The 15830-nt window shown below is 49.7% G+C and overlaps 1 protein-coding gene across 1 annotated transcript in view; it reads right to left on the bottom strand.

The window, feature by feature from the left end:
• The window catches only part of BRD4 (bromodomain containing 4), a 33601-nt gene extending 28093 nt beyond the window's left edge, over positions 1-5508 (bottom strand). The window contains exons 1-3 of the mRNA XM_068980438.1: positions 5224-5508; positions 1572-1709; positions 149-284 (exon numbers count right to left, since the gene is read on the bottom strand). Coding sequence (XP_068836539.1) covers positions 149-284; positions 1572-1709; positions 5224-5508 — 559 coding nt within the window. The remainder of the gene's footprint in view (positions 1-148; positions 285-1571; positions 1710-5223) is intronic.
• Positions 5509-15830: the final 10322 nt, after the last annotated feature.

Raw genomic sequence — 15830 nt, 5'->3', positions numbered from 1 at the left:
ACAGGTAGCATACAATATAGCCATCTTCCCACCACTCTAGTCTCCCAATGAACTCGGAGAAGGCTGCCCAACTAGGGAGAGAGAAAGCCAATTTTCTTGCTGTTTCAATGTGAAGCTAAAAGTGCTAGGGCCACTGAAGGCACCCTACCTGCTTCTTTCCTCCCACGTCCTCTTCCTTTTGCCTGGACTATCACGATCTCAGTTTCTTCAGTGGGCAGTTCGTTGATTTTTTGCAAGAAGAGCTTCTCCAGAGCTTCTGCCATTAAGACTATGTCATCTCCAGGCTAAAAGAGGAGACACACAGTGAGGGTTGGAAAGCCCTCCCCACCTTTCTAGACAGAACAAGAGCTCCCCATCCTAGGTCCCAGGAGTGGAGCATCGTATTCAGAGTCCTCCAATCTGAACTGCAAAAGGCCACAACACAGCTATACTACCTGGCACCGTGGAGGCTTCCTAGGCCTGCAAGTCTGCTGCCTCTCCAGCCTTTTACCTTCTGGCCTGAGAAACCATCCTAATGCCTGCAGTATCTATCAAGCACTGCCAACCACAGACAGGGGTCCCTCCCTTGACGCGATGCAATTTCACCAGAATTACTTGGATTACACAGGATGCATGAGCAAAGCTCCAATAGCGTTCCCCAGGGTACTGCCAAAGCAGCTCACTGAGGCTTGGGGAAACGCCCATTCCTCACTGCCTTACAGGTATCCCTCAACTCCCTCAGCTCCAAATGGAAAACTCTACCTGCACATATTTCCCTTAAACCTAGTGATGAGAACTGAGACTTTAAACAAATGATCTGGCTTCATGGCATAGCCAAGATGAATGGTTTGGCTACTGGCTTAAGACGTGATCCTTAGGCCTCCATTAAGACCCTGCAAGGGGACACTCGATTCTACGGCCACAGGCTGTTACTGATGGTCATGCTCACAGCTGCGGAGGCAGCAGCCCCGACACTGTACCCTCTCTCACATTTAGGCTTCTGTCTGAGCACATCTTTCTTTACAACTGGGCTTCCCTGGTGGCTCAGCTGGTAAAGAATCTGCCTGCAATGCCGAAGACCTCTTTTGTTTAATCCCTGGGTTGGGAAGATCCCCTGGAGAACTAAACGGCTACCCACGCCAGTATATTGGCCTGGACAATTTCATGGACTGTACAGTCCATGGGGTCGCAAAGAGTCGGACACGACTGAGCAGCTTTCACTTTCTTTACATTTTTCTCTACATTTTAGTAGGTTCCTTCCTGACAATTTGAGTCATCCTAACAAACTTTTTAGTGATTCACTACTGTTCTTTTCACATCTTCTCTACTAAACATGCTCAAGAACCAAAGTCCCGAGGGCATCAGAAGCACATGCTTCCAGCTAACGAGGATGGCTTAGAAACACAGCCAGAAGGCTACAGGCCTCAAAAGACACACGCCCAGTTCACACACAAGGTCCCACTCACCTCTGCCACCAGCAGTCTCCTCTGGCCAGACTGCACTCTACCTGCACCCACAGCCCTGCCCACGGGTTCCAGACGTGCCCGCCACCTCCACTACCTTCTGCCTCTCCACCAGCCCCCACATCTCACCTTGTTGTAGATGTAACAATTTGTAAACATAGTGTTGAAGTCCTGGATACATTCCTGAGCATTCCAGTAATAGTTGTTTTCCAAGCGCTTCTTTATTGTTCCCATATCCATAGGTGTTTTAATGATCTTATAGTAATCCTGGAGAGCAGAGAGAGCGAAAAGGGCAATGTCACCTCTGCAGCCAGGCAGCACTCACGGGTGGGGCGCGGATCTCACCCCACCTCACGCCACAGACATGCAGACCTAAGCTCTTCCACCGCATCAGTGAGCCATCTCATGGGTGGACTCCAAGATAAAGTGGTTCACAGAAGAGTTGCTAAAAGCTGAGTGGCAATTTAGAATAAGTAACAGGGAAAGTCGCTCAACCTTTAAAAAAGTGGTTCTTATCTGGTAAATTAACCCACGGGAATTTCTGCTTTCTCTCCACCATGTGAAATTATCCACGTCCGTAAAATATATTCAAGCCTCAACAACTGGACCCCTTGCTTCCTGTCACACTGAAGCACCATGGAGCAAATGCCTCTATCTTCAGTTCATCTCACTTCCATTCCTTTTACCTACATATCGTCTACAGTCTATCACTAAGGATCCAGTAGTGTCTGGATACAGCTCAACAACTAACCAGGTTAAGTGCCAGATGAGGAATCAAACGGAGAGTCCTCACTATTCTTAGTTTAAAAAAAACACAAACAAAAATTCAAAATTCCAGCAGACCCACTCCTCAAACCTCTGGATCTTATTCTACAAGTGCTGAACAGAAGACGTCAGACAGCAGGTATAGATGTGGCGAAAGCCCTCTCAATCAAACTCTCTTCTACCATCATACCTTTCCCCAAATCTAAACCAATTTTAAAAGCAAATGCTTATGATCAGACAGGGCCTGGGTTTCCAGGAGGAAGGACCACAGAGGGGCAGGCGAGAAGGTGCACCTGCACGCAGCTCACCGGCCCCACTGAGGGCCACTCTCTCTGAGGCTCCCACAGTCAGGCCCAGGTGAAGTACCAGAATCGCGTCAACTCCCGGGGAAGCCTGATGGCAGCGGGGCAAGTCCGTGCTTTGGCAAGCACTGAGGTCCTGCCCAGGAACAGAGGCGGGCAGTGCTGAAAAAGTGAGCCAAGGGTGTGAGGTTCTGACTTGCTCTAACACCCACAAGAAAGGAACAGAAGTCGCTGGCATACACCTGAGAGCTGGCACAGCTCACACCCCTGACCCAAACGGGGCTGCAGGCACAGGCATACGTACCCTGGCGAACAGGCCTCAAGAGGACACTGAACCAGACTTTCTACACTATTTGCTCTGACCACCTTTCCCAAGAGAACCAAATCCAAATATATCTGCCCTGGGGGAAACTCAGATTTTATTCCATGGCCAAAGATCATGGGGTCACCACCTCAGACTGGTGTCAGGTGCTTCAATTGGCCATGGGGTGTCGAAAGTGGTATGAGGCCCAACAAGACAGTAGCTGAGGACAGAGCAGGGAGGAGGTGGTGAGACAGTGACGGGTGAGGGTGAGGGCCGGGGGGACTGAAAGGGAGGCAGAGGCTTAAAGGGCAAGACGACTCATCTGCACACGTGTACAGAATGACAGAAGCAGGCATTCCAGTAAGGCCAACAGGGACCAGAGGCCGAGACACAGGTAAAGATCTGGAAGGGATCAGAAAATAGAGAAAGAATAAACTCTTCCCTGAGATGGCCCTATTCCCATTTCCTGGCGCGGGGGCCGTCCCTGGAAACTGGGCTTCAGTATGACACTGTTCCTAGCCAAAGAGCCCTGCCCCAGCCCTCTGGGTTAGCCCCTAGCTTGGCCACCTCTGTGAAGACTCCAGATCAGTGTCGCCACCCCCCAGCCTCTTCTTCCTCCATTGGAGCTGCTGAGGGTGACACCAAGTCACACTGGGACCCCAGGGGAGCCTGGCCTCCACTTCAGAGAATGACCTCAAACTCCCAAACCCCTGAGCCTGCCAGCCCACGCACACCCTTGTCTGTCCCGCTGGCTGGCAGGCCGCCTTCTCAGGATCTCCGGTCCCCTGACCGCCTTTCTGCTCAGTCTTCACCCTTTTAGCTCTCCATGCCTCTGCTCCCTCCGCATTCACCTGAACAAACCAACCCCTCCCTCCTCCACCTGGCCCTGCCACACTGTCCCTTCAAAGCCAAACTTCCTGAACCGGTGGCTTCACATCCTCACCTTCTTATCCACACCGCTGCAAATCTGGTTTCTACTTCTGCGCCACATCTTCCTAAGGTCACCAATGCCCTCCTAAAGGCCAACAAGAGGGTCAGGGTGGAATCCTCAGCTCTCTGACCTTCCTGTAGTCTCTGATGTGGACACCTGAGGGGCTGCTCTCTGTTGGTGACCCTCCTAGCCTCCTGCTCCCTCCAGTGCTATAAAAGCTGTGGGCCCCCTTGGATTCCAACCGCAGTGCCTCCTCTCCCCACTGTTTGCATGTGCTCTAGAAAGGTCACCTCACCTGTGGGTCCTGCACAGCCCAGCCCTTAGTCTAGCTAGAAGCTGGCACTGCAAGCTCTCCCAAGAGCCTCCTTCCAGTGATGGGATCACTGCCTCTCCTCCTGGTGTGGTCAGTGAGGAGAGTGACCTTTGGAGCCCAGATTCCATGAGGACCCTTCTTTTGTTCCCACTGGCTTTCCTCCGCCAGTTCACGACCTGAGCCTGCAGCGCCCCCACCTGACTCTCCTCCTGGGTGCACGCGATGGGTATTCAATGGACAGACAGTACTGGACAGCTGTCAGAGACACAGCGACGGTCAAGCAAGGAAAGTCACACTGATAGGTCCCTCCTCCTCGAGACCAGGTGCCCAGCAGAGGCTGGGGTCCTGCACCAGTGTAGCCCTGACTCGCCGTCTCACGTCTGGGTCAGCTGCAACAGTCATCTAATTCCAACGCCCTTGTCCAGGTGTATGTGGGATTTGGCAAACAACAGAAGACAATTTAAAGACAATTAGTCCTTGATGCTTTGAAGAAAGGAAAAATTAACACGTTTATCCTGTTTCCTCCCCAAGGTTCAGTTAAAGGCAGAAGTTAAGTTTCCAGAGCCATTTGCTAGGAATGTGGGCAAACAGAAAGCTCACAAAGCAAAAAGGAGAGGAACAGGGGCACAAAAGAACAGCAGCAGGTGCAGCATGGCCACAACACACCCCCCCCAATCCAGGCCACCCCCGTGCGCCTGGCTCCGTTCCACCACCTTTCCCCGCCCATGCTCTGGGCGACAACGAGGATGCCACTACCAGAACAGGTACTGCGGCAAGCCAATCCTTCTCAGAATCTGACCAACCACGTCTGCAGAACCTACCGGGTCGGTCTGGCCGACCAAGTCTGAGGAGGGAGGGCCTGGACCACCAAATGACCCCACTTTAGGTCCCCCGAAGCAAGGGCAAGCTGCAAGCAACCCTCCACTTCTATTTCAATCTCATCACACAGTATGTCCCAGAATCGTAGTATCAAAGAGACCAGTTACTATTTAATCCAGTCAGCACCTCTCTTCTCTTCCCCCACTTCCATTCATCAGGACTGCTGAAACCACTCACTCAAGGATACTGGAGTTTGACTCCACCCTCCCATCAATCCATCCTCACAGGAGCCAACACAGGAGGAGACCTGGAGGACGGCCGCCCAGGACCCTGCCCAGGTTACTCACAGGGAGGTTTAGCTTGACGGCATCCACAGGCTGCTGGAAAGGCCACGCAAACTGGTGTTTCCATAGTGTCTTGAGCACCACTTTGAGCAGATATTGCAGTTGGTTGGTCTGCCTCTTGGGCTTGTTGGGGTTGGAAGTCTCCGGGGGGGGAGGGTTGGTGCTGGCTGTGTTGGCTTGCTGGGGTTGGGCCTGGGCCTGCGTTGTAGACATCTGGGTAGTTTCTAGTCCATCCCCCATTACCGGCAGATTTCTCAATCTCGTCCCAGGGCCGCTCTCCGCAGACATGCTACTGATCCCATCACATTCTTCACCGGGCAATCTACAAAGGAAAAGCCACTGTCAGAGATGAGCCAGCAGAGCAGAGCCATTCACTATGAGACAGCCCCCAGGGCTGCGGCCTCCCAAGGCTGAGCACCTCTGATGAAGACCGACTGGGTCAGCTGGAGAGACACTCCAGGCACTGACTAAAAGCTCTGCTCCCCTCAAAGATTCATCATCCAGTAGGGAAGAGAGACCAGGAATCAACTTTGAGGGCGAGGCCATGGAGTCTAGAGTCAGCCAGGGGCTGAAAGGGGCTGTGGGAGCTAAGGAGTTCAGGGGAAAGTGGATACAATAAACAACAAACCAGGTTTTAACCTCTGAGTTTTTAGTGGACACTGTGAGAGAGGATGATTTGCAAGCCTCAAATTATCTCTTCATTAACATTCTTGATTGTATTTGTAGCTCATGAAACATCTAGCCACGTCAGTAATTCTACTTGGTGAGTGGGGGCCAAGCAGGAAGGCCAGGCTGCCTGTTCCTTTTTTAGCCCACACAGTCCACTACTGAGTGCTCACACTTACGAAAAGTATTTTCTTGGTAACTGAAATAATGTAGGTTTGGAGATTAAAGAAATACCACACGGTAACTGCTGATAACATAAAAATGAATCCATACTTGACCTACTGGTTTTATTAACCAGCTTGTCAAAGTTTCTTTATAAAGGGATAGAGGGGCACTTCCTGTGATTCTTTGGGGGCTTGGGGTGGGGGACAGCCCATGTGACCTCCCTCCACCCCAATCAGTGCCTTATTAGCACTCTGTCCATGCACTGCCCCCAACAACCCCTGCTTCAAGCCATACTATTTACATTCTTGCAACGGTGGTTTTGTGCACCTGTCCAGTTATTCTATAGGCCAACCACAGGGCAGTGGGTTCATGTTTTTAATGTCAAACTGCCCCTCAGAAAACACACTAACCCACCCCTTACTCTTCTTCACTCTTTTAATGAGAAGAAACGTCTGCTTAAGAGCGCACTGATCATTTGCACTCCTGTGCAGCACTTTTCTGACACTACTACTAGCAAGAAGGACAATCAGAAAGGGATGCAGGAGCTCCCTGCATGTAATGAGCAACTCCAGTAATAAACCCAGGAGTTCAGTGAGGGTAAGAAAACCTCCAGAGCTGAGGAAGTCAGGCAAGGGCTTAGGGAAAGAGGGACCACAGGACTCTGGCAGGCAGAGGGGACAAGAAGAAATGGGGCATACTGGCTGGCTCTGTCCCAGCTTTCTTCCTGGAAGACGCTCAGCACATACTAGGCATTCTGGTTCAGTCCAAGTGTAATTTAAAACAAGGTTTTCACAATGGTTTCCATGAATGCAGTTCTGGCAAAATGTTACTGTTGCTGTTCTGTCGCTAAATCACGTCTCTTTGTGACCCCACGGACTACAGCAAGCCAGGCTCCTCTGTCCTCCAGTATCTCCCGAATTTGCTCAAATTCAAGTTCACTGAGTCGGTGATGCTATCTAACCATCTCATCCTCTGCTGTCCCCTTCTCATTTTGCCTTCACTCTTTCCCAGCATGAAGGTATTTTCCAATGAGTCAGCTTTTCACATCAGGTGGCCAAAGTACCGTAGCTTTAGCTTCAGCATAATCACCAAATTTTAAATGCACAAGATGAGAACTCACTTGTAGTAGTGAAGTCCGTCATGGGGGGAGGGGGTGGAGAGCTGAACCTCTTGGTTGGAGGCCTGACAAAGCCGACATGGCCAGGGAGACCGCTTTCCTTCCAGGGTGCTCTGGCTGACTACAGGCCTAGCTATCAAATGGCTAGAGAACCCAAGAAGAGAGCACTGCTCCAAAGAAAAGGCTGATGCGGGGGCAGGAACCCACGTGGGGAGCCCATGGCCATCGCATGGCAGACTGTGGATCCTAAGGATCTGAATCCTTGTTTAAGAGGAAGGATTGTTCTCTACCCCCTTTCACCATATAGATACAAAACTTAAGAGTGAAAGTGAAAGTGAAGTCGCTCAGTCATGTCTGACTCTTTGCGACCCCATGGACTGTAGCCCACCAGGCTCCTCTGTCCCTGGGATTCTCCAGGCAAGAATAGTGGAGTGGGTTGCCATTTCCTTCTCCGGGGGATCTTCCCGATCCAGGGATCAAACTCAGGTCTTCCGCACTGCAGGCAGATGCTTTAACCTCTGAGCCACCAGGGAAGAGTGCCATTTGCCTATTCTGAGACGGGATACCAATCACTCAAAACAAACAAAGAAGCCCATCACTCTGAATAAGTGATTAATCATTTAACTTGAGGGAAAGGTCAATACTGTCCATGCTAGAGGATGGGTGTGTTACAGCAGTGCCAGTTAGGTGTCTGGAGGTGGTCATGCATCTATTCAATGATGTCCAGCTGCTCCCAATATGCTAGTAAGACTAAGGTTTATGCCCTCCAGGTAACTGCCAAGACCCAAGAAGGAAGGACAGCTCCTACAGCAACCTCCAGTCCTCTACAAGGAGAACACCAACCCAGCTCTAACAACGCTGACAGGAAAAGGGGTTTTGCAGGTGCAAAGCTGATTCCTGGTGCCTCTGCTGCACATATGGTGCTGGAGATGGAGAAGGGGCACCCAGAGTTAAAACCAGACAGGGGTCCGGCATAAAAATGTGATGGAGACTGATGGGCCAGCAGCCTGTGGAAAGCATCCTCCAAGCCGTGAGAGCAGTGTGCTAGGAGCTGAGGACCACGAAGGGGCATTTCCAGAAGCAACTTAATCTGATGGTGGGCCAGTGAACATTGCAACAGCACAACACACTCTCAGGAGCACAACTACTGAGATGCAATCGTTTCCAAAGGCAGACGTGACAGGACACGTCTGCTTCAGACTCTGAGGATACAAGGCACCTTCCTTTTTCCACCGAAGGGACTTCTGGCACAAGTACGGGCAGAGCTAAGGGCCACGTGCTCCTGAACACGTGTCATGCAATGCGCTGTGGTGTGACAGCGGCGATGGAGGTGCTCCTAACGGGAGGGAGGAACATAAAGCACAGTGGGCTGGCAGCCTGCAAAGGATGGGGTGGACCCTGGAGCCTTAAGGTGAGTAAACACACCCCAGTGAGAGGAGGAAGGAGGCCACATACAGATTCAGGGAGGGGAAGCCTCCAAAGGCTAGGTGGGATAATGTGCGGAGTCATCTGAAAGAGTGCTCAGAGAACAGAGGCGGAGAGAACAAGGGCTTAGGCTGAATCACTCAACACTGAGTGTGACTCGGGAGGAAGGGAGGAATTTGGCTGAGAGCATGTCACTGCTGACCTCAGGTGAAGCAGGATGTGGAGGGCAGCCTAAGGGGGTGACAGAGGGAGGCGGCCCCCTGGAAGCTTCATCTGGCCGCGTGTGGAACCTTGCACACAAAAAGCGTGCCTTCACTCCTGAAGTGAGTGACAAGGAAGAGAAGAAATTTCTCTAGTTCTCAGGTTTAGCTGATAGAAGAGTGGGACCTGAGTCTCACGGAAGCTAGGTCTTACAGCCACCCGCAGAGTAATAAGGCATGGCAAAGTTCAGGCAGGCGAGTTCACACAACTGCGTCCCTGACGGCAGCAGGCGAGTGCAGACTGCCTTTAGGTAGCTGCCGTTTAATTACTTATTCCCCTCTTCATTTCTTTTTATTCTCACCCCAGCATTGATAAGAAAAGCTCCTGTTTGTACCAGTGTTAAAGGTTGTACTAAGAGGTGTCAGCAGACAATAATACTATTTTCTGGATGAAATTTAACAACACTGTTTTGCTCTCATGGTTTCTAATGTTACTGATTATCCATTTATTACTGTGACTCCTGATTTAGTTTCCTTTCAAAATAAAGGTCCTATAAACAAAACAGTAAACTGATTAAAAAAAAAAACAGTAAAGGATACAAGTATCAAGATAGGACATGACAAAGATAAAGTGGGAGTTGTAAGGGCAACCTGGTCTTGCCCTGTGATTCTCTTCAGAGGGGAGCCAGACGAGACCTACTGCAGGTTCCAGGTGGGGAAGCCAGTGAAAGTTGCTCAGTCGTGTCCGACTCTTCACAACCCAATGGACTATACAGTCCATGGAGTTCTCCAGGCCAGAATACTGGAGTATGTACATGTTCCCTTCTTCAGGGAATCTGCCCAACCCAGGGATCAAACTCAGGTCTCTGGCATTGCAGGTGGATTCTCTACCAACTGAGCCACCAGGGAAGCTCAAAAACACTATAGTGGGTGGCCCATCCATTCTCCAGCGGATCTTCCCAATCCAGGAACTGAACTGGGGGTCTCCTGCATTGCAGGCAGATTCTTTACTAGCTGGGCTACTAGGGAAGCCCAGGGAAGTCAGCAGGCTAGGAAAATTTGCAGGAAACTGCTGAAGATGGAGGGAGGATGGAGAGGCATCCCCCAAATGGTGGAGACTATGCAGCGTTCCCTCGAAGCCCTCTACAGGTAAGTGAATGGAGGTAATCATTTACTGGGTAGAAATAGAAACTGGAGTTTGGGGCCAATACGGGGGAGACAGAAGGACAAATGACACAGGCAACACACCAGCTGGCCAGGAGCCTTTAGTTTGGTGGCCACAAGCAAGATACACAGAGATATAAGATATGCTGAGTACGGGACATAAGCATCGACGGGGCAGCACACAGAGAAGGAAATTTGTCAGTGGGATTTAAGAACACCTGGAGGATAAATTTATAAAAAAAAAAAGAAAAAAGAACACGTGGAGTTGGCTGGGGGAGGGTTTCTATGCAGCAGAACCAACGTGTCCAGAGGAGCGCAAGGGGACTAACGTTCACTGCGGCCCCATCGTGAAGGGAGGAGTCAAGCTATGAGGATGAAGGCTGATGCACAGTCTGGCTTCTCCTCTTAGATCTCTCCCAGGAAGAAGCCCGCGAATTACACAGCCAAGCCTGTACCAGGTGAGTTCCAGCAGGCAAGGGACAGGAGCCACCCCACCCTGAAGGAGACAGTCTGGCTCCAGGGCAGCAGGGCTCTGTCAGCTACAAGAATGCAGGCCACCAGAGGGTGGAGCCAAGCACATCCCACCAGGAGGAAACAGCCGCACAAATTTCCCATTAAGTGATGGTATTCTGGAAATCCTCAAGCAGTGTCCCCAAGGCAAGAGGGAGTCAAAATAAATGCCGAAGGATGGTGGGCTCTGGACACAACCATTTTCCTTCACCTTCAAGCCATGGGCCTTTGGGCCAAGGAAGTTAAATTTTCTGCTCAAAAAAATGAATACTTTTTCTACAGAAAATCTGACCCTTTAACTTTGCTTCATCTCTATTTTAAACCAATATGTCTATGACAGAGCCAAAACATCCTTTCGAGCCTGTAAGAACTGGGTAAGTAAACTCCTTAGGAAACTTTCAGAAGCCATTCATTCATACTGCAGCAAGAACACCTGGGAAACCAACAAGAATCTCTAATCTGTTATGGGCCAAGAAAGAGAGGCACTGGTGAGCAGCGCTGTGTAAGAGCCGGGATGACTTTTCTAAGATATAGATCCAACTGGGTTGCCACCTCAAGTAAATTGGTCCCACAGTAGTCGCCCCTAGCCTGCACTGTCCCAGCGCCTGATATCAATACTCCAGACACCACGGTGGCCACAATGGGCCCCTTCTCTTGTCACCTTCACGACTTTCATTTGCTCTATCTGGTGCTTCCCTGATCTGTCTCACAGTTCTGATGGTCAGCCTCCCCCATACATGCAGCTGGGAGCCCTAGGGCCATCTTTACTTCACTCTTGTCCTAGCACACAGCAGGTGTTTACTGAATGACTCAAGTACTGAAGTCACCCTACACTGACCACACACAATGGTCACTCTGGGGCTTCTACATCAATTTCAAAACTCTGGAAAAGGAAACCAGCTTGCATTCTCACATGGAATCATGTGAGAATGCATCCCATCTGAGCTGCAAGCCATGCTTGGGGACTCTGCAGTCCACATGACGTCCACCGAGTGATTAAGCAACACCTGGGCAGGCACTGTGAAAAAGAATGGCAGGGTTGCTGTGACCACTGACACAGGGCATGGGCACTCCTGTGGTGGGGAAGGTACAGAGAGACAAGGCTTGTGATGGTCTGGGGAAGGCGCCACTGACGCAGTAACACAGGCACAGGCCTGGAGGCAGGAGACACACCAGGGCACGTGCAGAGCCGAGAGGAGGACACACAGGAGCATGTGGCCACGCTGGCCTCATGTCCTCCCTAAGTCCCTGATTGCAGGGCAGGGAAGGCAGCGAAAGGAGCAAGGCGGGTGGAAGAGGCACTGAGGTCTGATTCTAGGGACACCGCGAGGTAAAGACCATGAAGAATCTCATTCCTGCCTGGAATATAGTTTCATCCTCAACTATACCTACACACAGCAGCATGCTGTTTCCAGATGCAGAAGATGGGATGCGCGGGGACAGGGTAAATCATGAGTGTGAACACAGGGTGGCTCTCTGTCTGCTCCTGAGTCCTACAGGAAATGAACAGCTCTCAGCACCAGAGCTCTCTTTAGAGAGAGGCAGCTGAAAAGTCAAACTTATCAATCTGCAGATATGGAGGAATTTATTAATTAAATTCTCATGACAAAGTATAAATCGCCTTCAACTAATTCAACCACAGTTTTACAGCTGAAAGATTCAAAAATGCTGTCCCCTGTTTCCACACTGACCTGTGGCTGAGAGGCAGGAGCCCCCAGGTACTGAGCTGAGACTGGGGAAGGTCAAGGGACAGGAAGAGGATTTCACCTATTGTTTTCAACCCAAAGAAGGCTGAAAGGCCCCCCAGGGTGTCCAATTCTGGATCTACTCCCAACAGGTATCTTACAGCATGTTCCCAGTTTAGAGAAATAAGAAGAAAAAGATGAAGAAAACTTGGATGGTCAGTGTCCTGGTTCAAAGACTGTCGAGGCACCACAGAGTGTCACAGTGGGAACTATCAGTGTAAGGAAACTGATAATGTTACACCCTACCATATTCAACAATGTCCCATCTCCCACAGCCTGCATTCAGCAGTTACTGTCATAAAAAGCAAATACAGCTGGTCCTTCTTATCTGCAGATTCCACCAACAGCAGATCAACAAAATTTGGGGGGGGGGGAGATATTCTAGAAAGTTTTAAAAAGCAAAATTTGAATTGGTAGGCACTGGCAACACAGAATTTACACTGTCTACAGTTACTTTCATAATGTTTACATTACATTAGCTATAAATAACCTAGAAATGATTTAAAGTATAGGCAAGGACAGAGGACACGAAGTTGGTTATATGCAAACTCTATGCCATCAAATTTTCTTTATTGGAGTCTAGCTGATTTACAATGTTGTGTTAGTTTCTGTTGTACAACAAAGTTAATCAGTTCCATTTATACATATACCAACTCTTTCTTAATTCTGATTTATTGGCTGTGTTGGGTCTTAGTTGCAGGATACAGATCTTCCATTTTCATTGCTGCATGTGGGATCTTTAGTCGCAACATGCAAACTCCCAGCTGAGGCATGTGGGATCTAGTCCCCTGATTAAGGAACAAACCTGAGCTCCCTGCAATGGCAGTGCAGAGTCCAAGCCACCGGACCACTAGGGAAGTCCCTGACTCTGCTTTAGACTCTTTTCCTGTAAAGGTCATTACAGAGTACTGAGTAGAGCTCTGCGTGTTGCACAGTGGGTCCTTAAAAGATCTCTGTCTTACACAGACCAGTGCATATGTCATTCCCAATCTTCCGCTCTTAACCCTCCCCTCCCTCCCCCCACTGGTAACCGTAAGTGTGTTTTCTACACCTATGATTCTATTTGTGTTTTCTAACTAACTTCACTTGCATCAATTTTTTTGGATTGCACATACAAGTGAAATGATATGTGCAATGATCACACGATACGCATTTTTTCCTGACTTACTTCTCTCAGCATGATAATCTCTAGGTCTATCCATGTTGCTGCAATATAAGAGACTCGAGCACCTCTGGATTTGGGTGCCTGGCAGTAGGTGTGATTGTGTGTCCGTGTGTCTTAAAACGGAATCCTCAACAGATACCAAGGGACGGCTGTACCATGTAAAATTCAACACGGGATAGAAAATGTGGGTGACAGATGTCTTAAGGTTCCAGTTCTAAGGTTTATGGAGCTGTGCTGTAGCATTAGGCACACATATTCCATAAGCAACTGGCTATAGTAATGCAAGAATATAATATTTTCTCCTTTCAATTCAGGTTTTCTTCAAACAGTTGTAAACTGTTGTTGGGATATTAGTGCTTACTTTGTCGTTTGTACCTAACTATCCAATAAACAAACTTGTTAGGTATTCCCTGTGGCCTAATATCATGATTTAAGAAGTGACATGCTACTCCTGCTGTGAACTAAAGGACGGGAGCCTCTGGGCTGACTAATGAGAGTTAAGCTGTCAGCTCGCTCTCTTTTTGTCTGCACTGGGCCTCACCGCTGCTCGCAGGCTTTCTCTGGCGGCGCGAGGAGGCTGCGCTCGCGGTCTGGTGTGCAGGCTCTGCACTGCAGTGGCTTTCTCTCACTGCGGGGCACAGGCTCTAGGGCACACAGGCTTAGCTGCCTGGCAGCATGTGGAATCTTCCTGGACCAGTGACTGAACCCTTGTCCCCTACACAGTGGCAGCTGTATTCTTAACCAGTAAACCACCAGGGAAGTCCAAAATGCCAATTCTTTTTCTATGTTTACAGTCCCATGATTAATTACTCCTGCTGTGAGGATATTGCTTGTTATCATTCCAATTCATCCAAGGACACTGGTTAGCAGACAATACAACTGTAATGTTTTTCAAATTTCAACAGAAATATTTTCTTTCCTGGAGATTAGGAGGTGAGACAGACACGGGAGAGGCTTGAGTCTAGGCTTCTGAAAGTAACCAAGAGAGGACAAGAGAAAGACTTGATTCCTGGAGATTCAGTCCCAGCTCTGTCTCTGGAGAGAGGCTGACAGTTGCACTTTGTATTTGCAGTTCCACCTTAACTCCTGGCCTCCCAGAGGGCCCACAAGCCCACTGACCCCACCTTGGCTCCTTCCTGTCCATTCACTCGCCTCTGAATTAAAGTGACATGGCACATAGGCAGTAAGATGCCAGAGAAGGCAAGAGAAATGCAGGTTAACTGGGAAGCCTCACAAACTCTCCTGTGAGATACAGTGACGATACTCAACATCTGTGCTAGGACCCAGAAAAGCTTGTCAGTAGATAACTGCTGCTTCCTGGGCTGACACCCTGTACTGAACACTTACTTAACCCTCAAGGCAAGCATCCAACGGAGGTGGTGGCATTACCGCCTTCATCGTCCCGGCAACAAAGCAGCATAGTGGGTGGTGGTCTGGTCAGCAGGAGGTTGCCCAGGGCTGTGTGTGTCTCGAGTGCTCTGTTTCACAGCTGCTTCTGTTCACGAAGCGCAGGGGCAAAGGCCCAGTCAACTGCTGGGCCCAGAGAGTGCGGTTTGGCTGAAGGCACCCCACTTCCATATCCTGGCACGTTATTTCTTAAAAAATTTACTTGAGCTGTACTGGCCCTTCGTTGCTGCATGGGCTTTCTCTAGCTGAGGCAAGCAGGGGCTCCTCTCTGGCTGTGCTGTGCGGGCTTCTCACCGCAGCCGCTTCTCGTCGCAGCTCCCAGGCTCTGGAGCGCTGGCTCTGCAGTGGTGCCACAGGGGCTTGGCTGCTCTGCAGCATGCGGCACCTTCCCAGATCAGCGACTGAACCTGTGTCTCTTGCACTGGAAGGTGAATTCTTTAGCACTGAGCCACCAGGGAAGCCCGTGGTATGTATTTAATCAACAGATTTGCTCTCTCTGCAGAAGCAGCTGAATGTCATATGACCCTCGAGTAAATGAGGTTAGCTTCCAAAGCATTTCACCCGTGCAAACGAACCAAAGTCAAGATAACTCTCACAGCACCTGGCCATCTGTGACTTGGCCAACATCATAGGTGAAATCAGCAGCACACTCCCCTGCTGATGCCATGGGGAGCAGGGTCACCCAAGGGGAGTGGAGACCAAATTATTTATGCTTCCCAAGCAGTAAAGGGCTGGAGGGGCTGTGGCTTTAACTGTTTTCACGCCAAGAAAAAAAGCTGGCCACTGCCAGATGACCCCAGTGTCTCCTGAATGTATAAGCTGACAGTAGCACGCCTTCAAACAAAGGAGATCCCCTCCTCACTACTACAAGGTTCTTCTATAATAATAATGAGATAGGGGACCTTGATTCTGGTTAAAAAAATATAACAAAAAACCTGGCAATTTCTCATTACTATTTAATGTGCAGCAAATCGTAGCCTGTCCTAGGAACATCTTTGTTGAAATGTTAGTTACAATGGTCATGGAACACCAATATCAGAAAGCAT

The sequence above is a fragment of the Capricornis sumatraensis genome, chromosome 9 (assembly GCF_032405125.1).
Source record: "Capricornis sumatraensis isolate serow.1 chromosome 9, serow.2, whole genome shotgun sequence".
Classification (NCBI taxonomy): Eukaryota; Metazoa; Chordata; class Mammalia; order Artiodactyla; family Bovidae; genus Capricornis; species Capricornis sumatraensis.
This window is presented reverse-complemented; position numbering and strand designations above follow the sequence as displayed.